This window comes from Callospermophilus lateralis, chromosome 10, assembly GCF_048772815.1.
Source record: "Callospermophilus lateralis isolate mCalLat2 chromosome 10, mCalLat2.hap1, whole genome shotgun sequence".
Lineage (NCBI taxonomy): Eukaryota > Metazoa > Chordata > Mammalia > Rodentia > Sciuridae > Callospermophilus > Callospermophilus lateralis.
Genome location: NC_135314.1, coordinates 58,738,102 through 58,764,352, shown reverse-complemented (window position 1 = coordinate 58,764,352; position 26,251 = coordinate 58,738,102). Strand labels below are relative to the sequence as shown.

Below are 26,251 nucleotides of genomic sequence, written 5' to 3'. Positions count from 1 at the left end.
TCGGTGACAGCGGTTCCCGATGCTAGAGCTGGGACGCAGAAGGGCGCGGCCTTCACGGGAGCCGCTTTCCGGGCCCGGAGACTCGCTCGGATCCGGTCTGGCCAAACGCAAGCAGGCGGCGCTTGCTGGCGGCTGAACTTGGGCGCGGCCGGGGTCTTGGCCCCGCGGCTCCGCCCTCGGCCCCGCGGCTCCGCCCCCGCCCTGGTTCCTCACGCTCCCGGCTCCTGAGGCGGCCACCCCCAGCCTGGCCCTCCGGGATAGCTTGGCTTCTTCCGCAACCAGAATTCCAGGCCGAGGGTCCGCCCTCGTGCCTAGCGCCCCTCTCTCGGAGGCGACCAGGTACATCCTTCTCCACCAGACGCCGCTCTCCTTTCGGTGACCCGGTACCCGTTTCCCGCGCCCCCTGCTCGCACCTCCCCTTGGCAGGTCCCAGCCCCGCGCGCATCCTGAAAGTGGAGGGGCCTCCGTGATTCCCAGTGTGGGTGCCAGCCGCTTTGCAAATCCCATGTGTTTGTATGCTGAGCTCTTCCTCCCCAGCCCGCCCCCCCCACCCCCCAAAAGAAAGAAAGCCGAGGACCGTAGTTTTGAGTGTACAGAATGTGAACTGTGAAGCCTTAGAAAAGTTTAAGGAAAAACAGCGTCCCGTGTGGGAGACTAGGTAATGTGCGAAAGTGAAATCGAATTTCAGAAAAAGGTGAGAGTCCTCTTCCTCCACCTTGCCGCGACTCACAAAACACACGTTAGGGTGGAGCCGGAAAGAATTACATAAAAGAAGCCGAGGACTTTGGGAGGGAAGGTAAAGGATGTTGAAAGTTAGCCCTCAGAGAACAGCTAAGCTTGCTTGGGCTCTGAGAGTCTCAGCCCAAGACCAGATCTCAGGGAAGCATCGACATCCCCCTCCTTCTCTGGTCCCTTTTACAGATGGGGAAATCTCAAGCTCCAAGAGGGATGGTTTGTTTACAGTCACACAACTAATTCTTATGTGAGCCAGAATTCCAGTTCCTAGGCTTCATTTATAAATAACAAAATATGTAAATCAGGCTTTAAAAATATAATTTGTGAGCCAAGAAACTCCAGCCTCCTCAGGAACTGCGCTTTGGATGTTCAGTTCATCTTCATCATTCACTGCTTCTCTAGGGGTTTGCCAACCTGCCCTCCCTGGCCTGGGGCAGTGCAGCTGGAGAAGGACTCCAGAAGACCAAGGAGGACCTGATCTAAACCCTGAGAAGATACCAGTTAGGTGAGTGGAGGGGAAGAAGAGCAATTAAGTGAAGAATGAGCTCGAGCAGAGCTCAAACTTAAAAAGTGTTTGCCAGTCTGTTCAAGGGGGGTGGATGGATAGGGTGGGCAGATGGTGGAAGGATTTGAACCTGATGCTCCAGGGAATGGGGCACACTGGAGAACTGGGAAAGAAGGGGAGGGGGATGTTAGGAAATGCACCTGCAGGGAAGCCAGCAATTTAGCAGGAAATTTTTTTTTATTTGTTCTCATTAGTTCTACATGACAGTAGAATGCATTTTGACCCATACATGAATGGAGTATAACTTCTTATTCTTCTGGTTGTACATGATGTAGGATCACAATGGTTATGTAATCATATACGAACATAGGGCAATAATGTCTGATTCATTCTACTGCCCTTTTCACCCCCAACTTCTTCCCCTCCCTTTACTCTCCTCTGTCTAATGTGAAGTACCTCTATTCTTCCCCAGCCCCACCCCCTTATTTTGAATTAGCATTCACATAGCAGAGAACTTTTGGCCGTTGTTTTTTTGGGATTGGCTTATTTTGCTTAGCTTGATAATCTCCAGCTCCGTCCATTTACTGGCACATGCCATAATTTATTCTTCTTTAAGGCTGAGTAATATTTTATCGTGTATACATACCACATTTTCTTTATCTTTTCATCTGTTGAAGGGCACCTAGACTGGGTCCATAATTTAGGTATAATTTAGCAAGGATTTAATCTGAGCTGGGCATACCGAGATCTCAGTACTCTAGAATTCCATGATTTAAAAGAAAAACAAAGTTTAAATATTGCTATTGAAGCAATGATTATGGGGAGAAAGTATTCTGTTTCAATAACTGAAAAACTTTTTCTCTGGTTACACATGAATAATAAAAATAATTACAAAAATAGTGCCTACTATGCACCTGTATTGTTCTCAGTGCTTTATGAAAATTAACTCATTGACTGCTCACAACAAATCCATTAGAATGTTGCTATTATTATCCTTACTATTTTACACATGTGTAGGCTGAGGCCCCAATGGGTTGCCCAAGGTAAGCAGGCCAGGGCTGAGGCATAATGGAGTAACACACTGGAATTTCCGGCCCGTAATCTGAAGATTCCAGTCCAGGGATTTTCACCTCTGAGTGTGTGAACTTAGCTTCTATGAGACCCAGGTTCCTTATCTGTGAAATGTGTATTGCAATCCTTCCCTGCTAGTACTTAGCTTCTATGAGCCCCAGTTTCCTTATCTGTGAAATGTGTACTGCAGTCCTTCCCTACTAGTAAGACCCAGTATGTCGGTGCTTTGCAAACTGCATTGTGATACGTCCAAGGTCAAGTCTCAACTAAAAAGAAAATGAAATACTTGGATTGACTTGCATAATTTAATAGGCTTGCTGTTCACCAAGAGGCAAAGATATCGTCATAGTTAAAATCCTGGGCTTTGTAGTCTAATAGACCTCCATCAGAATCCCAGTCCTGCCTCATGTTAGCTCTGTGACCTGAAACTGTTTCATCTCCATGATCCTCAGTTTTCTCAGATACAAGATGGGCCTAATGATACAGGCCTTATAGAGCAGTTATAAGGATAAATGAGATGTACTTAATATGATGCCTACAAGAAGTAAATTCTCAATCAAATGTAGATGGAGCTCTTGTTCTTTCTGATTCTTTTCCATTCTCCTTCAGGTATCTAAATTGCCCCCCTAAGACAGCCCCTGCAGAGCCCAGCATGTGTGGGGGACTGCTGGAGAGGTATATGGCTGCCATGGTGCTAAGTGCAGCTGGAGATGCCTTGGGGTACTTCAACGGGAAGTGGGAGTTCCTCCGGGATGGGGAGAAGATACACAAACAGTTGGCCCAGCTGGGCGGCTTGGAAGCCATCGACGTGGGGCATTGGAGAGTCAGCGATGACACTGTGATGCACCTGGCCACAGCAGAGGCCCTCCTGGAAGCTGGGAAAGCCCCTAACTTGACTCGACTGTATTCTCTCCTTGCCAAGTATTACCAAGACTGCATGGAAGACATGGATGGCCGGGCACCAGGTAAAGGCTGGGGAGGGTGAAAAGAACACAGGCCCAAGGGAATCTTTAAGAATGTTTTCCTTAAGTTTGGTACAAACTCAAAAACAAAAAAGAAAAATGTTGATGGAAATTTAAATATTGAGTGAACAACAGCACGGTGGCTGCACACACCTGTAATTCCAGTTACTTGGAAGGCTGAGGCAGAAGGATCACAAGTTCGAGGCCAGCCTCCTCAATGTAGAGAGACCTTGTCTCAAAAAAGGGGAGGGAGACAGCTGAGGATATAGCCTGGTGACAGTGCTCCTGAGTTCAATCCCCAGTACCATAGATAGAAATAAATAAATATCAAGGAAACAGTAGTGTTGATAGTAGTTGTGCTAAAAATAGAAACAAATGTCTTGTAATTTACTTAATAATAGCTGTGCATTTCCTCATGTAAAATTATGCAGGTGAATAGTTGCTGATATGGAAAGGTATTATACATTAAGTGAAAAGAAGTAGATTTTAAAACAGTAGATGTTTTATGAAACTGCTGTCATTAAAAGTGTAGACATGTAGCTCTGTGTTGGGAGAAGTCTGGAAGAATATAAGCAAAGATGCTAATAATTATATTTAAGTAATAGGAGTAGTTATTTATTTTCCTTTTACTTATTTGTATTTTTAAAGTTTTTGTTGTTGGTGGTTTTTTTTTGTCATTCCTGTTTTTGTTTTTGTGACAGTGAGAATTGAACCCAGGGATGCTCTACCACTGAGCTACATCCCCAATCCTTTTTTTAGAACTTTATTTTGAGACAAGGTCTCACTAAGTTTCCCAGGCTGGCCTCTAGCTTGTGATCCTTCTGCCTTGCCCTCCCAAATAGCTGGGTTATGGGAGACCAACCTTGTGCACATGCCTGAGTTGGTCTCCCACAGCTGGTATTTTCTAAGTTTTTATAATCAACAAGCATAAAGGAAAACATATATTTTTATCTTAAAGAAAAATGGAAAGGATTCTGTAGAGACTCCTCATGTAGTCCTAGGTCTTCTCACAAATGGTCTTGGCCACTTTGGGAACTTGTTAGGGTCCCTCAGGCCATGAGGTGATTTGGGTCACCTTTTTCTTGCCCATCAGATTGACCCCTCTTCCTGTATTAGTCTGTTAGGGCTACCATAACAAAATACCATAAATTGGGTGGCTTAAACATAGTTTAAACATAGTTTCTCATAGTTCTGGTTGTTAGAAGCCAGAGTCGAGTTGGCAGGTGTGACTTCCTCTGAAGCCTCTCTTGGCTTGCAGATGGCCATCTTCCGTGTCCTCATGTGGTGTGTGCAACCTGTGTATCCAGGTTTCTCTTCACCCTAATGCCTCATTTTAGCGTCATCACTTCTTGAGAGGCCCTGTCTCCAAATTGAGGTACTGGATGTTTGGGCTTTAGCCTATAAATTTGGGAGAATAAAGTTCAGCCCAGATTACCTCCTAATGAAAGCGCCTCTCCACCATACCCAGGGGCCTCTCGTGAGCTTAAGGATGGTCCTTAGAAGCCAATCCCTCTTCATTCTTTCTTTGCAGCTAATATCTCCTTAGTTTAGCACATAGAATATTTTCTTTGTCTACCTGGGCCATCCATGAACATAGATGTGAATTAACTTGACTCATAAGGGAACAATAATATTACACTCCAAAGTATGCTTTGCCATCACTTGGCTCCATGTGTATTCACAGCCCTCAGTACAATAGGTCAGTGGACAAGCCTGCCTATGCCACTATCACAAAGGGACAGCCCAGGTCCACTACTCCTTATCTGAGCCCAGTGCTTCACCCTACAATTTGTGTCTTCTTTCCAACATCTTCAGACTCTAATTAGCAGGTTCTTATTGAGCTCTTGAAGGACTTGGGTTTTGAAGTTTAGTAGATTTTACTAGACCACTAACTAGCTGGTTATGTGATTTTTTTTTTTTTTAAACAGGATTCTGAACTTTATCTTATTCATTTAAAACAGAGAATAATATGTTGTACTGACTTTTTTGAGTTCTTGTAATATCTCTATGATAGTTGTTAAAGAATCTAGGGCTCTTTATATGAATCTGATTCTTTTTAAATTAATATTATCATGCAAAGGATTATATATGAAGTATAGCACCTCGTTGGGTTGGGGCTTAGAGTCCAGGGGCATCTGTTGTCATAATTTCTTGCCTTTCCCTTTCCATCAGGGAACTTGTAGACATAATGTTCCTTCTTCCTCCTGGGGCTTGGCTTTGATTCCACTGACCACCATGCCGGCCTGATTCCCCCAGGTGGTGCCTCCGTGCAGAACGCCATGCAGCTGGAGCCGGACAAGCCCAATGGCTGGAGGATTCCTTTCAACAGCCATGAAGGTGGTTGTGGGGCTGCCATGCGGGCCATGTGCATTGGTCTCAGGTTCCCTCACCACAGTCAACTGGACATGCTGATCCAAGTGAGCATTGAGAGCGGTCGAATGACCCACCACCACCCAACAGGCTACCTGGGAGCCCTCGCATCAGCTCTTTTTACAGCCTATGCTGTGAATGGCAAACCCCCGCAGCAGTGGGGGAAAGGACTGATGGAAGTGCTGCCAGAAGCTAAAAAGTACGTCGTCCAATCAGGCTACTTCGTGGAGGAGAATCTTCGGCATTGGTGAGTCTTTAGATTCCTGCGCAGGCTGGAACGTGGGTGAATCTGCGTATGTATATCCAAGATTCAGAGATGTCCACAGCCAACATGGTTTTCACCACTCAGCTCCCTGCTAAGGATTTCAAGTTCCCTTCCAGCCACAGTTGCCCCAGAGCAGCCAAGTGGGCACCTCGATGAGCAGTGTAGCCACAGTGCCTCCATGTTATGTTGGGATTCTGTTTTGTGTTAAGTTTTCTATGATTTTTGTGGCCCCCTTGCATTATTTTCCAAGAATTGTTTCCATCTTACTTGGAGCTTGCTTGTTTAGTATTGGCTTGACATATAAACAATATTTTTAAATCCTTTCTTAGAAGCTCAAGAGCTAGGTTTTCCCACTAGCTAAATAATAAGTGGTAAGGCCACTTCTTCCCTTTTTTGTGAGTTCACTTTACATTCCCTTTCTTAGAATAAAAAGGTTCAGAGACTTTCTGCTGAAGTCACGCCCGGTCTTGATGTCCTAAAGTTCCCCAGGAAAGATGACATCTGGTATTACTCTCCACCTAGGAAAAATAAACCTTTATTTTTTACCTTTTAACTTGATATATATCTATAGTCTTTATTTAGCAACCTGGTCAGTGTCTTGTTGGATGTAGATGCTTAGTGAAAATTTGTTATATGAATCACACTTGGAACTGATTTTGATTTTCTTTGTTGTTGGTGATACTAATGCAAGAAGTTGAAGTTGGAATTTTCTCTCGTCACGCACCCACCTGGCACCTTTTCCCTACAGCTTTAGACTTTAGTTTTTCAATTGACTATAGATTTTCTTTTTCTTCCTACAGGTCCTACTTCCAAAATCAATGGGAAAGTTACCTGAAACTTAGAGGGATTTCTGATGGCAAGTCAGCCCCTACCTTCCCCCAGCCCTTCGATGTGAAGGAGAGGGATCAGTTCTACACCATTCTGAGCTATTCTGGCTGGGGTGGCAGCAGCGGACACGATGCCCCCATGATTGCCTATGATGCCATCCTTGCCGCGGGAGACTCCTGGAAGGAGCTTGCGCACCGAGCCTTTTTCCATGGTGGAGACAGCGATTCTACAGCAGCCATTGCTGCCTGCTGGTGGGGAGTTATGCATGGTTTTAAAGGAGTGAGTCCCTCCAACTACGAGAAGCTAGAATACAGACACAGGCTGGAAGAGACAGCTAGGGCTTTATATTCTCTTGCGTCAGAGAAAGATGCTGCAATGAGTCTTTAGGGAGATGTGAGGTTCATTTCCTGGGGCTCCTTCTGTTCAGTTTCTTTTCACTTTTCTTAAAGTCAAGAGCCTTAACCTTGTACTCAGGGAGTTTTGAGACAAGTCCCTTGAGCACATTGAGGTCAAGCTTTCCAGACTCACCCTGTTCTTTCTGAAGCTATTGTAATAAAGAGTCTTTTATCTTTGTTGATGGGGTCCACATCTCCTGAGCTAGAAATCTCATCGCCTCGCATTTGAGTCTTCATTTTCATCATCCAGTCATTCTGAAAGATTTCTCTGTTTCTTCTTCAGTTGGGTTACCCCTGCCCCAAGTGGACTCTTGAGACAAGGATTTATTCGAGTGGAAGGAGTTTATTTGGAAGGCAGTTCCAGGAAGCATGAGTAGGAGAATGGGGAAGTGAGACTGGGAGGGAAAGGAAGCCAACAGGGTGTGTGAGTGAGCAGGTTTCCACTGTGGGCAGTTGGGCTGCAGTCCATCTGGGCCCTCTGCCTAAGGCAGTCTGCAGAGTTATTCCACCTAAAGAGCAAGCAAGCCTGGGGTATCAATCCACCAACTTCCATCTGGTATGTCTCAACTTGCCTTTTGCACAAGCCAAACATGAATGTCTTCAGATGAGGACTCAGAGATGCTTACAACAGTGAGCTGTAAGGTATATGGGAACAGTGAGAGGTGCACGTGAGGCCCTAACAGCATCTGCTAGGCTGTTGTACCTCTTAATATACTTTAGATCTGTACCTCTTTTACTTCGTTGCACTGAGTATTTTTCAGTGAATTCTGCAATTCAAGGAGCTCAGGCCTAGGCAGATGCTGCTTCTAGCTTCTCTCAGGAGTTCCTTGTGGCCTTTCAAATGTTACCAGTTTTGTTAGTATCTGTTTGTTTGTCTGTATTCTCCCCTGACAGAACATAGCCCAGTGCCTGGGCACCCAGTAGACACCCCATCAGTATATATTAAATGAATCCTGCTACCTGCTCTCCTATCTGGTGTCCCCTCGTGACCCTTGGGAGTTATCTGGATAAATAGTTTGATCACGCTAAGCTTCTAGTCAGGTTCCAGTGAATACATCATCCCCTTTATTTCTTGACGCAATTCTTTCTCCTTTTCTGCCTGGTAAATTCTCACTCATCCTCCAAGGCCCAGCTCAGACAGAACCTGCCAGGTGAAATCTCTGATTGTCAGGCAGTTGGCCACTGTCATCTCACTTCATCCACGGCCTTCTGTCCCAGCCCTGTCACCACACTGATCCTGTTGTGGGGTGGGTGTGTTCTGGGTCAACCTCAGACACACACTGTCCAGCAACCAGCTGGCTTGGAATTGAGAAGCCATGTCATCTTTCTGTGATCACCTCCAGTCTGCCAGGAGAGTAGGTAAAGGCCCATCCTTGTTGGGTGTTGTTGGGTGGTGAGGGTGAGAACTCCTGTGCTTCCCCTTACAGTACAACCCCAGAATATGACTCCTGTGATTTCTCCTACAGATCTCTGGTTTTCAGCTGGGAGTGGGGTGGGAGATCTGATAACAGCAGTCCAGCTATCTCTTAGTTCTACAGGGATTAGTCTTTCCAAGTCCTTCAGCCTCTTTAGGGTGTGGTGGAGGAGGTGGAGGGAGGGTTGCGGGTGTCTTGGCATCTGTTCTGTGCTGTGGTGCTTCACCACAATTGGAGACAACCAGAAAATAGGGGGAAAAAAACCTCTATTATATTTAGTTACTCATTCTCACTCTTCATCACAGGCACACCTCAAAAAATTGACTTTTAGACTCCTTTTTCTCAAACCTCAACATTCCTCCCCAAACCTCACTTTTGGGCTGATGACCTCACTTCCTATTTCTCTAAGAAAATAGAAGCGATGAGAGGAGAACAATCACACCCTCCCATCATCACCTCTGCCCATCCACCTGCATCATTCTTCCTGACCATAGTGCTGCAGAAAGAGAGGGGAAGAGAGAGGGAGAGGGAGAGGGATGAGGGAGAGGGAGAGGGAGGAAGGAGAAGGGGAGAGAGTGAGGAGGAAGAAGGATGAGAATGAATGAGGGAATGAGATAAACTTCACTCTATGCATAATGTTAGAGTAAACCAATAAAAATGATCTTAAACACAGTAATAAGTTTCTCATGTTCATTCCATTAACATTTGTGCACTGAAAGCAGAATAAACCACAGGTAACATTACGGACTGAGGATGCTTTTGTGACTTGTTGTGGATGGTGCTTCCTTTGCTTTTCTTCATTACCTAAGATGGCTTGATGCTAGAAGTCTTGGTGCCATAGTTTGGGTATGAAAATAGGGAAAAAATATGGATATGAGGTGTCCATCAGAAGCTCCTGTGTTAATACAAGAATGTCCAGAGGTAACGTGATGGATTGTGAGAGCTATAATCTAACCAGTCCATCCTAACTGGGAGGAAACCTTAGGCAGGTGGGCCGTGGCTGGAGGAGGTGGTGCCCTGGAAGTGTTTGTCTTCCCTTCAGGCCCTTTCCATCTCTCTCTGCTTCCTGGCCACCATGAGCTGAGCAGTGCTTCTCCACCATGTCCTTCTGCCATGATGTCCCACCTCACCTTTGGCCCAGAGCAATAGAGCCATCCCACCATGGACCAACTTCTGCAAATGTAAGCCGAAATAAACTTTCCCTCCTCTGAGCTGATCTTGTCTGGTGTTCTGGTCACAGTGACACTAAGCTAACACACTTGGCAATAATTTTCTTTCAAGATCTGTCAAGTTAGCATTGATTGACCCACCCTTCTCCAACCACATTCTCCATTTATTCTTCATTTTCTACCTCTTCAGAGTAAGTAAATCTGCATTTTTTTTTTTTTTAACAGCTACAAAGCTACTGGGCTGTTGTAGGCAAGGAGCAGAGGCTCAGATGATTTCACAATCCACCCAGCCTACTGGACCAACTCCTCAAGGAATGTCTGCCTGGGATCTGGGGCCATTCATATAGGGACTAGGGACGGCCTTCATAACTTTTTTTCAGGGGAGGGGGCATTTGGGATGAGTGACACCTAGGGAGGTGATGAAACCCCTTCCATTTGGGAAAGGAAAATGAAAATGAGGAACAGTGTTGTTATGTGTCAGGCAGTTCACAGCAACCTATTATTGAATGGAGAAATTGGGCTCAGAGAGGTTGCCATCTGTTGAAAGTCACACAGCTAGGGTGAGATAGAGCTGGGTTTCAAACCCAGGTTTGTCTCTATAAGAGAGTAAAATATCCAGCCACAATGTTTTCCCCACTCTTCTACACCACTCGGCACTTCTGACAGCAGATATTTGGGAGTCATTTCCCCATATACTAGGCAAGTTTCCAGCAGACACAGCTGGATGTCCTCTAAAATAATTCAGTTATGACACTGTCTACCTTGAGTTTGCATCAGATCCCACAGGTTGAGGGGTTGTTCCCACAAGACTGTCCCACCTGAGATGCCAATCATAAGCCGAAGGTGGCAACTTGTGCTTCATGCCAACCAACTGTGGATCAGAGCTCCCACGACTCCCTTCTACGTTCAATTAACTTGCTGGAGCAGTTCAAGGAACTCAGGGAAACACTTATTTAGGCTTATTAGTTTATTATAAAAAGGAGCTCACAGAGGTCACAGATAAACTGTCAGATGGACGCGAGATGCATAGGGCAAGGTGTTCCTCCCAGAAACTATTATGTGTTTAACAATTTGAAAGCTCCCCAGAGCTTGAAAAAGGGAGGGTCAACCAAAATCAAATTTTGGTTTTATGGCAGTTTCATTATATAGAGCATGATTGATTTCATCAGTGATGGTTGGAGGCCAACTTAGCCTTTGGCCTCTCTCGCCTCCCTGGAGGTGGGGGGTGGGGTGGGAATGAAAGTTCCAACCCTCTAATCACATAATCAGTGGTTCCCCTGGCAACCAGTGTCCATTCTGAGGCTATCCAGGAGCCCATCTAGAGTCACCTCACTAGAACAAAACAAAACAACCCTCCCCCAATACAAAAACAAAAACCTTCAGGAAATTGCAAAGGTCATAGGAGCTCTACTTAAAGAACCAGAGTCAAAGACCAACTATTAGAAGAAAAAAAAAAAAAAGATTCTCTTGCATCCTACTCTATAGGTTTTAGGAGCTCTGTGCCAGGAACTGGGTAGAGACAGACACCAAATCTATATTTCTTACTCTATGGAACATTACAGTCTCCAAGACCTTTTACCTTTGCACTCTAATGGTTAATTACAAGAGTTAGAAAAGCATTCCTTAGAGACAAATGAAACTCAGGAGAGGCTGGTGATGAAGATGGCTGGGCCCTTTTCAATTCCCACACCAAGCGCTGAACAAAAAGCATGTGGGTTTGAGATCCACATTTGGTGGCAGGGTAGGAAGAGGGAAGAGCAGAGTTCAGGTCCAGTTGCGAGATAGACAGCGTCCTCACGCTCCAGCACTTTCCCTCCTCAGAGGGCCTCCTCTGCCCCTGCCCTCATTCCATCCTCTGGCCATTGAGAAGCCCCTGCCCAATGCTTGGACCGTAATACCCACTTCTGTCTCTGTGTCATGTTTGGTTACAGCTGCCCCCATCCCCGCTTGCCAAAGCTCCTACTTCCCCTTTCTAGGCCTTATTGTCATCGTGTACACTAGCTGAGTGACCTTTCAGGGTCTCTGGGTTTAGACTCTGATACCCAAAGAATGTGAGTCTGAAATGGGTTTGTGTGAAGCTGGGGACAGAATCAAAGAAAGAATCCTTGGGTGTCTCCCCCTCTACCCACTGAAGTTTGTATTGTTAATAAAAGATCATGCCTCAAACCAGCGTTTCCCATAATTTTGTCTGGGCTATGATCAGTCTTCCCTCATGGCCAATGCCAGAAGGCAAAGGTGACACATTCCACCTGCCCACACACTTCCGAGGATGCTTGTGTTGTCTTCCTGTAAATCTGCCTTCTGAGACACATTTATTGAAACATATTTCAATAAAACATCTAGTCTGTATTAGTATGGGTGATAAGTGGATAGGTATGGCAGGAACAGGGAAGGTGAGATCTGAAAAAATGAAATTGGAAAACATGACTTTGAGCAAACAAGGAATTTCCAGAAAGATGACTTTATTTTTATGTGCAGTGCTGAGGATGAAACCCAGGGCCTCATGTATGCCAGGCAAGCACTCTACCACTGAGATACCCAGCAGGATGATGTCCATGGAGACTGTTCAGTAGAGGTGACATTTGAAATGATGTGGCCTTTCTGGCATTTCTACTGCACCAAGCCCAAATCCAGGGGACTTGGAAAGGGGGCACTCTCCAAACGTGTACATTTGCTCCCTACTGCAGGAATATGGGGATGACTATGAATCTCTGCTTCCTGGCCATGAGTAGCAAGCCTGCTTGAGGCTTGCTCTGTGATACTTTTCAGAGAGCTTCTTTGAAATGTGTTTTGCTACCAAACATGCTATTGGCCCCCCTGAGTCTCAGATTACGAGGACTAATCTCAGTTGGGGCTAAAGATGCTTCCCTTGACAATGTCCTAAAAATGAGACTAGTGTAGAGTTTTAGAATAAAATTCTTGCTCTGTCATTTTTTTGTAGTCTTGGGAAGCTATCAAACCTGGTTCTGCCTCTTCCCACATGTGTAAAATAAGGCTAATAGTAGCATCTACTTTATGGGATTGTATATTTTGCAAATAGTATCTGGCCCATGCTAAACACTCACAAATGGAACATGTCAGCACACACTACCTACATATTACTGATATCTTTAAAAAAAATGTATACAGAGTCTTCTTTCTGCCAGCCTGTCATGAAATGGGAGACCCAGGGAAATCCCCAGACACATCACTTCCAGCCAGTTTCTTCCACTATTTGGGAAACTTCTGACACAACCCACAGGGTTTTCTCTCGCTTCAATTTTCTTGTGACACTGACTTGCAGCCCCACATGTCCCAGAATGTGTGATATACCCAGAAGGCTCACAAATAATTTTTCTTTGAAGTTAGGCAATCTCCAGGAACAAACACTAAATCACAGAATTTTTTTTTAAAAAATATTTTTTAGTAGTAGTTTGACAAAATACATTTTTAAAATTTACTTATTTTTATGTGGTGTTGAGGATTGAACCCAGTGCCTTGCACATGCTAGGTGAGCACTCTACCACTGAGCCACAACCCCAGCCTCTAAACCGTAGAATTTTAGCATCAACTCTCTCATTTAAAAGCTGCCAACAATTTTCAATCTTTCTTCAATACTTGGGGACACAAAAATTCTCTGTTAGGGCAAAACCACAGTGGCCTTTTGTCTGAATAAATGTAAGACTCCACCTATTCTTTCTGAAAACAGACAGAAATATAGCTGTTTTAAAATAAAGGCTAGAGACTGAGGTTGTAGCTCAATGGTAGAGCTCTTGCTTAGCATGCAGGAGCTGCTGAATTCCATGCCCAGTAGAAAAAAAAAGAAAGTTAGAATTATATAGTCTGGAGTAAAAGGGGCAGGAAACGCTTTCTGTCTCCATAAGAATTTAGCTTGTTCTAGATGTGAAGCAGTTTCACTGCCTACTGTTTACCAACTTGTCAGAATCTGGTGAGATAGCTCACCCGTATATACACCAGTTACAGGAAGCAGGCTTGTTACTCATGGCCAGGAAGCAGAGATTCATTGGCAACCACTTCCCCAAGGCTCAGGAATGCCGCCCAGGCAGATGGAGTTTCATTTGCATCTGCTCCAACTGCGCCACAGCTGAGGAGCCCCAGAGAGCAGCCTGCCCTGGTTTTACACCCTAGGGACACATGATTTGCTGGGCTAAAGCACTGAAGGACATCCTGATTCTGGGAAGGGGGAGGAATGGAAGAGGGCTCAGGTTGTTCCAGCCAGTTCTCCACTATTTCAGGATGCTGCGTTCCCAGCACATTCTGCAGTTAATCTTGAGAACTACAAACAAGAAGTGGGGGAAACTGGGTTGATTCAAGGCCACTAGAGAACTGTCCTGTACTATGCTTGTATATTATGACTTTTTCTGAGCGGAGCATGTATTTGTAAGTGCACGTGTGCCTGCATGTGCACATGTGCATGTGCTTACATGTAGTACATATGGGACACCAGGAATGGAGGCTCCAAATTCATTCTATTCACCTCCTATTGGAAAGGAATCTGGCAAAAGATTGGACTCTATGAAAAAAATCGCAGGATTAATAAATTAATTAAATAAAATCCCAATTTTAGTGCTCAATTCACAATGGCTCAAGCTCCAATCTTTTGGAGCTTGAGCCATTGTGAGTTGAGCACTAAAATTTCGTGACATGTTCTATGTACTGAGATTCTATGCAACCTTAAAGACTGAGGCAGCTCCAAAATATCTTGTTTAGTGTGAAAAACAAGGTTCAGAAAAGTTTGTATAATAGGTCAAAAATGTGTGAAATTCAGAAAAAGGATGAGATAGAATATTCTAGAAGGATGTGCAAGAAAATGATAATCACTGCCTTCTATAGCGCTAGGGAACTGGCAAGTGGAGGTGCATGGAGATTTATTTTTTGCCATATGCTTTCATACTATCTGATTTTTTAAAAGCATATGTGTGTAGAACTATAAGGAAAAACACTTTAAAAATTGATGTGAACTCATTTTGCAGTCAAAGCTGGTGAGGCCTAAAATTATTTCCTGAGATAGGTTTAGAGGCAGAGTCACTTTCTGCTGGGCTGACCCTGACTAATGGCTGACCAGGGTGTGGCTGCCAATACAGGCCCATTTCTACAAGACACGGGACTGCTTTAGCAGGAGACTTTGACTCAAGGACTTCCCGTTGGCCTGGGAAGCATGTTCTAGGAACTGTGCTACAGTCCATGGCTGTTTCTAGGTTGTTTTCTCTTCTTCCCACTTTCTTTCATAAGTGTCAGAACGGCATTCCAATCTGAAGGCTGTCACCACCTTCTTCAACATCCCTTATTCTTCACAGTATTGGCCCAATAAACTTCTTGCACATCTAGACCCACCCTAGAGTCTTTTCCCAGGACCTGAACTAATATATCTGGCCTGGTCTCTGCCATCAGAGCTGCCTTCAACACGCCCTGCTTATTGCTGTGCTCTTTCCTGATGGCAGCAGTGCTGAAACAGTGGGATTATGTGCACAAGGGAAATCAAGGGCTGACTTCAGCCCTGATAGTGCAGCACCAATGCCTCTTTGGGGTCGGTGGTACCAGCAGAGCTTCAGAGTGTGGGGTTCTGAGGCTAACTGGTCCTGCTTGAAATCCCAGCTCTGCATGACTGCATACAAGTTACTTAACTTCTCCATGCCTGACGGCTGTAGAACACACGTGTGTAGACAGAACTCATCCCACAGAGTTGTTGGGCAGAAAGGACAATCCTGGCCCTGCTGCGGGGAGGTCTGCCTTGCAGGGATGGCTTACAATTTAGGGAGTGCTGCCCAGGCAAGTGCCCTGCCCTCCCTCTTTCACCTGCCTACAAATAGCTTCCTGTGGTTTCTGCCACTTCTTTGGGTGAAACGGCCACATGGTACACTGGACCCACCCTGGTTCCGGGCCCCCGCTCTGTGACTTTCACCAACAGCGTGGAAGTCTTTTTCTTCTTCTATTCTTCTATTTCTGTATTTGTGAATCCAGGAAGTTGTACGTCTCTTCTTTGGGGTTGAATCTTACTTCTAGCCCCAAGATGCTAGGAAGGTTGTACTCTCCAGAAGCGAATTTCATTGTCTTTCATTCTGTCCAATAAATGCACACTTCATGCGTCTCATGGGTGCCGCTCTGTGCTAGGCCCTGGGGATTCAAAAGTGAAAGAGAAGGTCTTCACCTTCAAGTTGCTCAGTCTTCCCCGGGGAGAAAAACACGACCACAGACAATTTCAGTTTAGCAAGACTATTGTGACCACCTAGAGATGAAAGGCTTCAACCCTGGTCATTACTGACATTTTGTAATGGGAAATGGGAGAGGTTCAGGAAATGGTTTCCTGATGGTGTTTGACTCAGGGAGGAAGAACAGTGTGTTTCAATGTCCCCTTGCTTTTTTTTGGGGGGGGGGTGGGTGGGGGAGTAAAGGGTATTTGTTTTTATTGAGAAGAAGAAATGGAAAACTCTGGAGGTTAAACAAATAGGAAGAGTTTATTTTTCTTTTATGGCTTATGAGGCCAGTTAATGATTAGTGAGCCCCAAGCGGGTGTTGGTGGTAGGCCGGCCTATGTGCTCTGTCTGACATTAGGGGTCTGCTTCATACTAGCACTGAGACTCCAGGCTCAGCGATGCCCCCAGACCTCTGGGCGAGAAGCTTCTGGTTGTGGGGACCTCTTTTGTGGCTCAGCGTTGGAAGTTCAGGTATGTTGGGGGCCCGGGCCTTGGGTGAAACTTATCTTAGTCAGAGAGTTTATTTCTTAAATTGTCTACATACGCAATACTAACTGTTGGGAGGTCCCCTAAAAACCCTTTCTTTGCCTCTCCCAAGGTGAATTTAAAAGAGGGAGGAAAAAACCCCTACTATCATAATGGGAATGATTGGTAAACAGGGCACTTTCTCAGGTCACAAAAATTGAAACTTCCCCCTGGTTGACTCATGTTCTAAAACCTGCGTTATAATCTTCTTCACCTTGCACAAGCCAGGGTGACTCTAAGAAAGCAAAATTTAATTAATTCCAAAATTTAATTGATATTCATTTTTATCTTAAAAATGTGCATTTTCCCAAGTTATATTTAATGTTAAAAATTAAAGTTTACAATCTAATAACGATTTTTGTCACTGAGATTGTGATGTCCTTTCTAATGCCACTGACCTAACTCAAGTTCGGGTTTGTCACACGTCCCTGGCTGGATTATGATAATTAGTTTCTGTGAACCACAGATGCCCCTTAGAGCAACCTCCCTCAGATGCCATTTGTGTTGCATCTTTCCCCTGGTAAAGAACCAGCCCATGGTGCCCACTTGCTTTATATAGCAAACTGACACATACACTGCCTCTCCTCACCCCACCTACCAGGGCAACACCTTCAGAAAGAGCCCCTCCTTATGCTTCTGAAAGCAGACTGCTTTTTAGTCTTCTTCACAAGGTGTTTCTCTCATCCCTCAGCTTTAGAATGTGTTGTTCCTCTGCCTGGGATTGCTCATACAACCCTTTGGTTATTTCTGTTTTTTGGGTAGGGGTACTGGGGATCGAACCCAGGAAGGCTTAACAACTGAGCCACCCACCCAGTCCTTTTTTGTCTTTTATTTTGAGACAGGGTGTTGCTAAGTTGCTTAGGGCCTTGCTAAATTGCTGAGGCTGGCTTTGAACTTGCGATCCTCTTGCCTTAGCCTCTGGAGTCATTGGGATTACAGGTGCGGGCCACCATGCCTGTCCCCTTGGGTTACTTCTATTCTTCACATCTTCCAGGAGCCCTCCCATGGTTCCTCTCTCTCTTGCAACACTTCATTCCTCTGCAACACCTTTTACCTGCTCCAAAGTCCACATGGTGATGTGACCGTGTTCTCTCCTTGCACCCAGGGGCTTTTCAAGGTGCTGCTTGGCTTTCCATGGGCTTTCTCCTGCTTCAATCATTTGCTTCCTCAAAGTGTGGATATGATTTCCTGCCTCTTTTAGCACGCTTCGCACTGTGCTCTGTATGCCACAGATGCTCAATGAGTATTGCTGTATCGCTACTCAGGGGAGCTCAGGTCAAGCAAGAGGGAACAGGCTCTGGGTCAGGACAAACTGATTGGAACCCTGGTTCTGTTTCTTCATGGTTGTTTGACTCTGAGGAAGTAACTTTTCTTTACCTGTACTTGGAGATTATCCTTACCAAATAGGAACACTGTAAGAGCTAAATGAGACAATCTCTGCACAGGGTCTGACCTTTGCAGTTGCTTATTCTCTGGTGATTTTATTATTGGTGAATGATTGTATGAGACAATGGAAGAGGAGGGAACAGGGTTGCCATGAACTACTTTGGAGAGAAGATGGGAGGTGTCCCTGAAGGTTCTTGGGTGAGCTATAGAGGTGGACTTGGCAGCCAATTTGCTCCTGCTTAGCAGCTCCATGCCTACTACAGGGCCAGGAAGCATCTGTTTGGTTGTGTTGATTTGAAACTCAAGGTGGGAGAACTAGCATCAAACTGCCTTCAAACTCTTTCTGGAACCTCATCTTTCAGCAAGCCTAGAAGCCTCAGGCACAGACTAAAAATACTCAGAAGGGGACTGAAATGGATCAAATTATATTCCATGCATGCACTATTATGTTGAAAAGAACCCACTATTAGGTATAACTACCATGCACTAATAAAAGCACTTAAAAAAGAGTTCAGAAATACTGATCCAGGTAGCAGGGTTGGGGTCAGGATAAAGCTAATCCAGTTCCATCTTCATGTGTGGGCAGCATTCTAGACGCTGTGGGCAGGAAATAAGCTGGTAATAATTTAACAGGGCCTTTGCCTGCCTCCATTTTTCTCTTCACAGCTATCTGTTGCAGACCATTCTCTATTTCCCATCTATCTCTTCCTTCCCACTTTAACTGAGTGTGTTGTCAATGGTGACACTACATATTGAATCAATGTTTCCTGTTCTTTTAAAAGTGCTATATTGGAAATCAAAATGGACAGGTGGATAGGTGGAGATACTGTGTGTGTGACCAAGAGGGACACCTGCCAAAAGGGAAAGGAAAAAGAGCGTAACTGCATTAAGGCAGTCGAGAGGCAGAGAGATCAAGAGAAAGGAAAGGAAGAGATCAAATGAGCATGAAGGAGGGAGGTTAAGGAGGTGCTGAGATGCCAGTTGATCAGGAGGGTCCCTCTGTCACACTGGCATGGCAGCCGGTGCTCACAGGCCCTGTGGAAGGTAACCCTCTTGTTTCTTGACTGAGCATCTTCACAACCTTCCATAGCAAACCAGGCCGCAGCAGCTTTCTCCTTGGACTAGGGGAGGTCAAGGCTGTTGAGCTTGCTCCTTGATCAAACTCCCTTGTGTGTGCAGGCAGGCTGTGTGTGCTCCCGGAGGTGGTTTCTGAAGTCTTCTACCTGAGTCAGGTGTTCTCTCATCACCTGCGTTCCTGGCTGCAGACCTGATGTCTGTTTCCTGCTTACTTTAACTTTCCCCTCTGGACTTTGAGTCCCTGAAGGTGGCTATGGTTGGTATTTTACTCATCCTCAAATCCCCAGAGCCTAACCCAGGACATGGCCCTCAAGAACCATTCAATAAACCAAAGGCCATGACGGCTTAGGAGAAACTGAGCAGATCACAGGCCTCGTTTTCACTTCTTGACATATATGGTAGATTAATTCAATGACCCTAGTTCTGAAGTAACACTTTCACCAAAAAATGGGGTTCAGAGAGTGAAGAATTTCATCCCCGTGGCTGACCAAGGGATCTGTAGGTCATCAGAGAACATGGCTGTGTCTGTCGAGGAGGCTGGGGCTCAGAGGGAGTGCAGGTTCAGGGCCTGTAGTGTTGAGCTGAGGGCAGAGGTGGCTGGGGAGGAGAAGCCAGGGTTGGAGCTGCAATGCTGGCCTCTCGTAGGCCAGCCAATGCCATCCTTGTTGAAGGCTGGGCTGTCCCTACATGTCTGGCAAGAGCCCACCCTCAAGTCAGCTGTGTTGAGAGCCCCTGCCCTCCTCCCACCCCGCAGTGTCCTCTGAAAGCGTGGTGGAGGGAGCCCATAACCCCAGACACACACCCCTGTCTCCTCCATTACCTCCACATTGGACAGCACAGTGTCTAGCTATGGTTCTGAGCCCCCTTTTGTTCCTGTCAGCGCACCCCACTCCCTTCTCAGCCCAGGCCACACAATCAGATTGCTCTAGACAAAGAAAAATTTTTAAAACAAAAGTATGGGTGAGATAGCAGTCTGCAGAACACACCTCAGACAAGTAAAGACAGGATCACGGAGATGACGTTTCTAACCTTTACAGAACATAGGTCAACCTATGTGAGCCACAAGCAGCTCAGGCGAGGAGAAGGAGCCCTATGTAGCTGGGCCCCGAGATTCACTTCCCATGGGGGAAGCTGGGGCTTTGCCAGGGTCTTAGGGACGTTTCTTTAACACTTGTTCAGCACTCAGGCCCAGGAATGGGAAACTATGGGTGCTTTTCAGACTTGGACAAACCAGTATGCAATTCTCCACCTCTCCTTCCTATTGTTTATAAACCCCTGGCATGTCATGGAGATAAAGTGAGCACAAGGAAAAAATGGCAAGTTTTAAGATTCAGAAATTTTCAAAAGGGTACAAGCAATACATGGGAATACATGCAAGTAGGAAAAACTCCCACAGTTCTAAAGGTATGCTATAAACTCACTATATATATTTATGTGTATTGTGTATTATTTTTTCTTTATCTAATATATATGTATTATATGTATTTTTGTGCCCATGTGTGAAAGCCTCCATATCAACACATGGAGCTACCTTGTTCTTCTTAGTGACTTTATGTACTATATACTATATTGAAAAGGATTTATATATTGTACATTTTTGCAGATATGAGAAAAATTTCTCTGCAAAGAGGTTGTAATTATTCATTTAGTTCAAAAGCACATTTTCCTACCTATCAATACTCTGCTATATCAAACATTTTTAGTATTGTTAATCTGATAGGAAAAATAGTATTACAACATTGACTTAAATCTTATTTTTATTATGATTAAGGTCGAACATCTTTTTCTGTATCGGCTATTTTCACTTGCTTCCAATTAATTGCCTGTTTAGGCTCTTTGCCTGTTTTTTACTCTAAATTGTTAGAGCTCCATAAAATTTTGTTTTTTTAGCATAGGAGGAGTGAATGCTTTTCACCTGCACTGCTCCTTCCCACACCCCATTTTCTTTTTCAGAATCATCCAGCTATTCTAGTTCCAAGTCCTCAGTGAATCCAGGTCAAACCAGCTCTTCACTTACCTCACCTTAAAGTGGGCCCTGGGGGTCTTGGTGAAGTGGCCCTTATCACAGAAGACTCAGAGAAAAGTCACACAAGGTTCTTGCTCTGCAGAGTATCTGGGATGAGGATGGAAGTCTCTTTTTAAATTTCCTCAGCAATCACATCAAGGCTCTTCAGATGTCCAGAGTTCACTGTCAGTTGCCCTCCTTCATTCAGAAAGCCTCTTCACATGTGAACCAAGCCCTTGGTTCCCATGCTCAGGCCTTGGACCTCAATCTGCTATCCTTGCCCTGCTCTGCTCACTGAGCCCCACTGATTCTGCTAAGGCCTCTTTTTCTCCCGGGTTCCCTGCAGCTGCCTGATGTCTAGAATCTCCTCACCACTAGCAACGCCAGGGCATCCCCTTTGTGAGGATCCTTCCAGCATCAGGTTCTTGCCCCCACACTTTCAAACTTTCTTCTAGGTCCACCCTAATGCAGAGTCTCACACATGCTGGTTTGGTTATTCCCAGCTTGAGTGTGGTCTCTACAAGGGTGGGGACTACATCTTCTGTTTTACACTATTTCTTCCATAGCCCTAGCTAGACACATGGCAAAGTCTTCAGAATCACCATTTAATCTACCCACACAGAGAACAGGTTGGTAGTACATATCAAAGGAAACTCTCATCTTCAAATCAGAATGGAATACAATCTTGTGCCCCCTGGCTAAAGAGATTCTCTAATGGCTTTTAGAGGCACTGGATGGTCAGTCACAAAACACCTTGGTGACCTGCATGGAAGGACACTAGAACAGGAGTGGGGATGTGCAGAGGAAGGTGCAGGGAATGCAGGTGGGACCACTTCTGTGCTTGCCCTAGGAAGTTTTTAGTTTTGGGAAAAATGAGGATGAAGAAGGCAGACTGCCACCACCAGTCCTATGGCCTGCCACTTGATTGCCATCCTTATTACCTGCCAAGATTATTGTCTTTCCCTGGACTTTCCAGGTTCTCTTCAGCAAAGTCTAGAACTCTGTTTTCCCAAAAGAAAAACTGAAGGCAAATAGCATGATATCACTCAGGAATATCCTACTGGTCCCAGAGGAAAGTTATTGGCAGAGAGTGTAGCTTGTACATGCACATGTGCCTCCAGGATGAGAAGAAGAGCCTCTCTGCTAGATGACTGACTTTTGGATCTTTCTGGTCCCTAAAGTCCTCTGTGTGCTAGGGAGCCCCACCCTGTCTGCAGAGGAAATTTTGGCATCCAGAGCCTAATTAATACCTTGGTTGGGATTCACCATCCCAAAGAGAAGTGATCCCAGAATTAGGTTGGCTCAGCGGCCCATTTCTCCTTTCCCAGGGAATTATGGTGCCCACTGCCTGGACTGCTTTCTTTTTTCCTTATCACCTCCCATTTCTGCTGACAAAACAGTATCCTAGAAGGGGTTTTAAGGTCTTTCCTGTCTTCTACCACTTCCCTTTTTGCTGAAGAGGCCTGTGTTCTATCTGAGTTGTATTCCAGTTTGATTGACGTAGTTTGCAAGTCCCGGTGCTTCTAAACTCGAAAAACAGAATTCTTTTCTCTTTGGCTAAGTTCTAGGTATTTTCCACTACAAAATAAATACAAAAGGAATACTTAAATATATGCAGTTTATGCCTGTTCATGTATATTTTTTTTTCCTGGAAAGAATCAGAAGAAAATGTGTATAAAATTTACCTCTGAGGAAAACACTTTAAAATTTCAAATTTTACTTTTTACTCATCAACATGGACTATTCAGGTAGAGAGATGTTACTCTTCATTTTAAATATTGCAGATTATTCAAAATTATAAACTAACTCACAGTTCATTTACTCATTTCTCTCCACCAAAGTACAGCTAGATTTTTTTTCCAGATTTTTTCTATTATGTATATGTTGCAATATGGAAAATTTAAGATTGATTTCAAAAATTGAATCACCGGATCCCAAGGCATTGGGCTCTCCAGTTTTACTAGGTATAACCAAATTGCTTTCCAAAGTGGTTAACCCATTTCAGATCTCCGCCAAAAATGTATGTGACCACTTGTCCTCTTTCACTAACATTTAGTGTTATCAGATTGTTTCATTGTTGCTAATCTAGCGCCCAGTATTAATTTACTCATTTTTTGATCTCGCTCATTATTCTGAGAATAATTTTTAATCTGAGAATTCGTACTTTTTTTAAGTTATGGAAATGTCTTAGCAATTATCTTTTTTAAAAAATATTGCTTTTTCTCTCATTTTCTTCCTGTACAGAATACTGGGTAAATGTTGGAGCCTCCCCATGTATTGCCTGTACTTTTAAACTGCACTTTCATGTTTTATTTATTTGGTGCTGGGATTGAACTTGGAGCCTTGCACATGCTAAGCATGCACTCTCCCACATAATGGTACCTCAAGCCTGTGTACTTTCTACTTTGAACTTGTGATTCTCCTGCCTCGTCTCCTGAGTAGCTGGGATTACAGGTGTGTGCCACGGTTTCTGGCTACACTTAAATATTTTAAGTTTCTCTTACTTCTGTGCTAAGTATTAGAGTATTGACTCCTTTTATGTGACCATGAAAATTTTTTTCATTTCCAGATGAAATAAGTTTTTAAAAAAACCTATGATGTAGACTTTTTCTTTTTTCTTTTTCTTTCTTTCTTTTTTTTTTTTTAAGAGTAGGATTTGTCCAAATGAGAAAAAAGAGTCAGAACTCCTACAGGGCTAGAGGGAACTTTATAGGATTTGCCCTACTATAGAATTTAAAATAAGCATGCTGAGCATACACAAGGATAAAAATACACACATAAGAAATTATGAAATAAAGACAGGCATAATGATAAAATAACATATATTTAAAAACTGAATTAGAAAATTGGATCATAAAAAGAAGAAGAACAAAAAACCATCATGGACAAGTAAGTTTTAATCCAACGAACAAAAGGAATTTTTTTCAGTACTGATAATTGAACCTAGTGGTAGGCTACCACTGAGCTACATCTCTAGCCCCTTTAATTTTTTTTATTTTGGGACAGGGTTGCTAAGTTGCCCAGGCTGGCCTCAAACTTGTGATCCTCCTATTTCAGTCTCTCTAAGTCACTGGGATTACAGTAGTGCATCCCTGTGCCTGGCTATAAAAGGATTTTTTTAAATCCTTCACAATGTATTAATATAATTCACATATAAATGAACTAAAGAAGAAAACAACACAACAACAAAACCATTCCATAAAAGATATGTAACAGAACCCAAGAGCAAGAATCAAAGTCCTTTTTCCTGTCTTTTGAGCTTCAGCTGTCATTGTTCTTAAGTTTGGAGCAGGGGTTGGGGATGTCCAAGCAGGATCCACTATGCCACGTTCTCTACTCTTGAATGATCGACAACTGGCAATTTTTTTCTCTACCCTGTCAAATTCTATAGCCTTATTCCATTTTAATGTCATTTTCCTGGCAAGGACGAGGACCACAGTACAATGTTCAAACAGAAACAGTGATGGAAAGCATTTTTATTTGTTTCCGGTGCTAAATGGAATTGCTTCTGTTGAGATGAGCATATGGTTTTATATTAATTATTAATTATGTTTATATATATTATTATATATTTTATGATATTATACAATTCTTTTATTCCTTGGTTTAAACTCTGCTTGGCCATGAATTTTTTGTGTGTGTGCTTTTTGATCTTGTTATCCTTGTTGGATTTAGATCTGATCATATTTTATGTAGTTTAAATATTTTTATTTAAATATTATTATTTATTTATTTTTAATATTTTTATTATTCTTATAGAATGAGTTGAAATTCTGTCTCTTATTTTTATTTTTTGGTACTGGGGATTGAATCCAGGAGCACTTAACCACTGAGCCACATCCCCAGCCCTTTTTTCATATTATATTCAGATACAGGGTATTGCTGAGTTGCTTAGGGTCTCACTAAATTGCTGAGACTGGCTTTGAACTAGCCAGCCTCTTGTCTCAGCCTCCAAAGCTGCTGGGATAACAGGCATGTGCCACTGTGCCCAGCTCTGTCTTCCGTTTTCTCTTCTCTGGAACAACATGTATAAATTAAATCTTGCAGGGTTGGTAGAACTCCTTTGTAAAGCTGGCCTGTTAGAGGCTTTTGGTTTTTTAAAAATATTTTTAGTTGTAGATGGACACAATGGTTCATTTATTTTTTATTTAGTTTTATGTGGTGCTGAGAATCGAACCCAGGGCCTCACATACATGCTAGGCAAGTGCTGTACCACTGAGCCACAACCCCAGCCCCTGTTAGAGGTTTTTGATAGATGTATTTAAAATGACTGCTTCATTTCCATTATGTTATAGTTTTGCATTTGATTTTCTGTTTTTTCTTTCTTGACTGAGTTTTGGTAAGTTGTGCTTATCTAGGAAATTATACACTTTTAAGAAAATAGTCATATTTTCCATTTTTGGTTGGGTACAAACATGTTCTTTTATGATTTAAATAACATTGACCATGTCTATATTTATATCCCCTTTTTTTCCCCTGATATTGTTTACTTGTGACTTCCTTCTCTTTTTTCCTTATTCTGTTTTATCAAAAGTACATCTAGTTTATCATTCTTTTCAAAGAAATAGCTCTTGGGAGTTTATTGTGTGTGGCAGACACTATTCTAAGCAGTGGCGTGAACAAAATGGATTTAAAAAAAAAATCCCTGCCTTGTTTGAAAGTATAATGTAATGTGGGCAGGCAGTCAGTAAACAGTAAGTATAGCAAATTAGCAAATTCCATAGTAGATTAGAAGGTGATGATTGTTGTGCAAGTAGATGGTGAATATGGTTGAAAATTGAACATATGATTCCACTGGTAGAGCCAACAGGATTTACTTAGCATTTGTGTTGTAACATGAAATTATAAAAATATTATAGTAAGAAACCAGTGCCTGGGGAGAGGGTCAGTTCCTTTCCTATCTCTCAGCCTTTCTTCAGGAACCTCAGGGGTCCCTATCTTTTGGATTATATATAACTACCCTGGGAGTTCCACTTCTCCCTCTTGAAATGTAAACATACCTGTACCAGGCTTTTTTTTAATATTTAAAAAAATATTTTTAGTTGTTGATGGACACAACACCTTTATTTTTATGTGGTGCTAAGGATTGAACTCAGTGCCTTCCCCACGAGAGGCAAACACTCTACCACTGAGCTACAACCCCAGCCCCTGTACCAAGCTTTAAGGCTAGAGGTTTAACAGATGCCTGTGAAAACAGCTGGTTCTTTTTTATTTTTATTTATTTTTTATTATTAGTTGTTCAAAACATTACAAAGCTCTTGACATATCATATTTTATACATTTTAAGCATGCTTTCTGTTAGAGACCTGGCCCAAGGCCTGCAGCCTCGTAGATTAGGAACTCTTTTAA

General features: G+C 43.6%; 2 protein-coding genes across 7 annotated transcripts in view; both read left to right on the top strand.

Moving 5' to 3' along the window:
- The first annotated feature begins 173 nt into the window (after positions 1-173).
- On the top strand, positions 174-9,289 carry Adprh (ADP-ribosylarginine hydrolase). 4 transcript variants are annotated; one of them, XM_076868442.2, is made up of 5 exons: positions 174-339; positions 1,138-1,240; positions 2,921-3,276; positions 5,530-5,890; positions 6,709-9,289. In XM_076868442.2, exons 3-5 carry the CDS (start codon positions 2,964-2,966, stop codon positions 7,121-7,123), a joined length of 1,089 nt encoding a protein of 362 aa, XP_076724557.1. In that variant the 5' UTR covers positions 174-339; positions 1,138-1,240; positions 2,921-2,963; the 3' UTR covers positions 7,124-9,289. The 4 variants fall into 4 exon arrangements, with proteins under 4 accessions (XP_076724557.1, XP_076966525.1, XP_076724558.1 ...); XM_077110410.1 differs by lacking the exon at positions 174-339 and adding an exon at positions 368-478; XM_076868443.2 differs by lacking the exon at positions 174-339 and adding an exon at positions 596-694.
- A 6,844-nt stretch (positions 9,290-16,133) lies between these two features.
- Positions 16,134-26,251, top strand: part of Pla1a (phospholipase A1 member A) — a 34,117-nt gene continuing 23,999 nt past the window's right edge. For all 3 annotated transcript variants that reach the window (XM_076867633.2, XM_076867634.2, XM_076867635.2), the window contains exon 1: positions 16,134-16,380. In XM_076867633.2, coding sequence (XP_076723748.2) covers positions 16,308-16,380 — 73 coding nt within the window. In that variant the 5' untranslated portion in view covers positions 16,134-16,307. The remainder of the gene's footprint in view (positions 16,381-26,251) is intronic.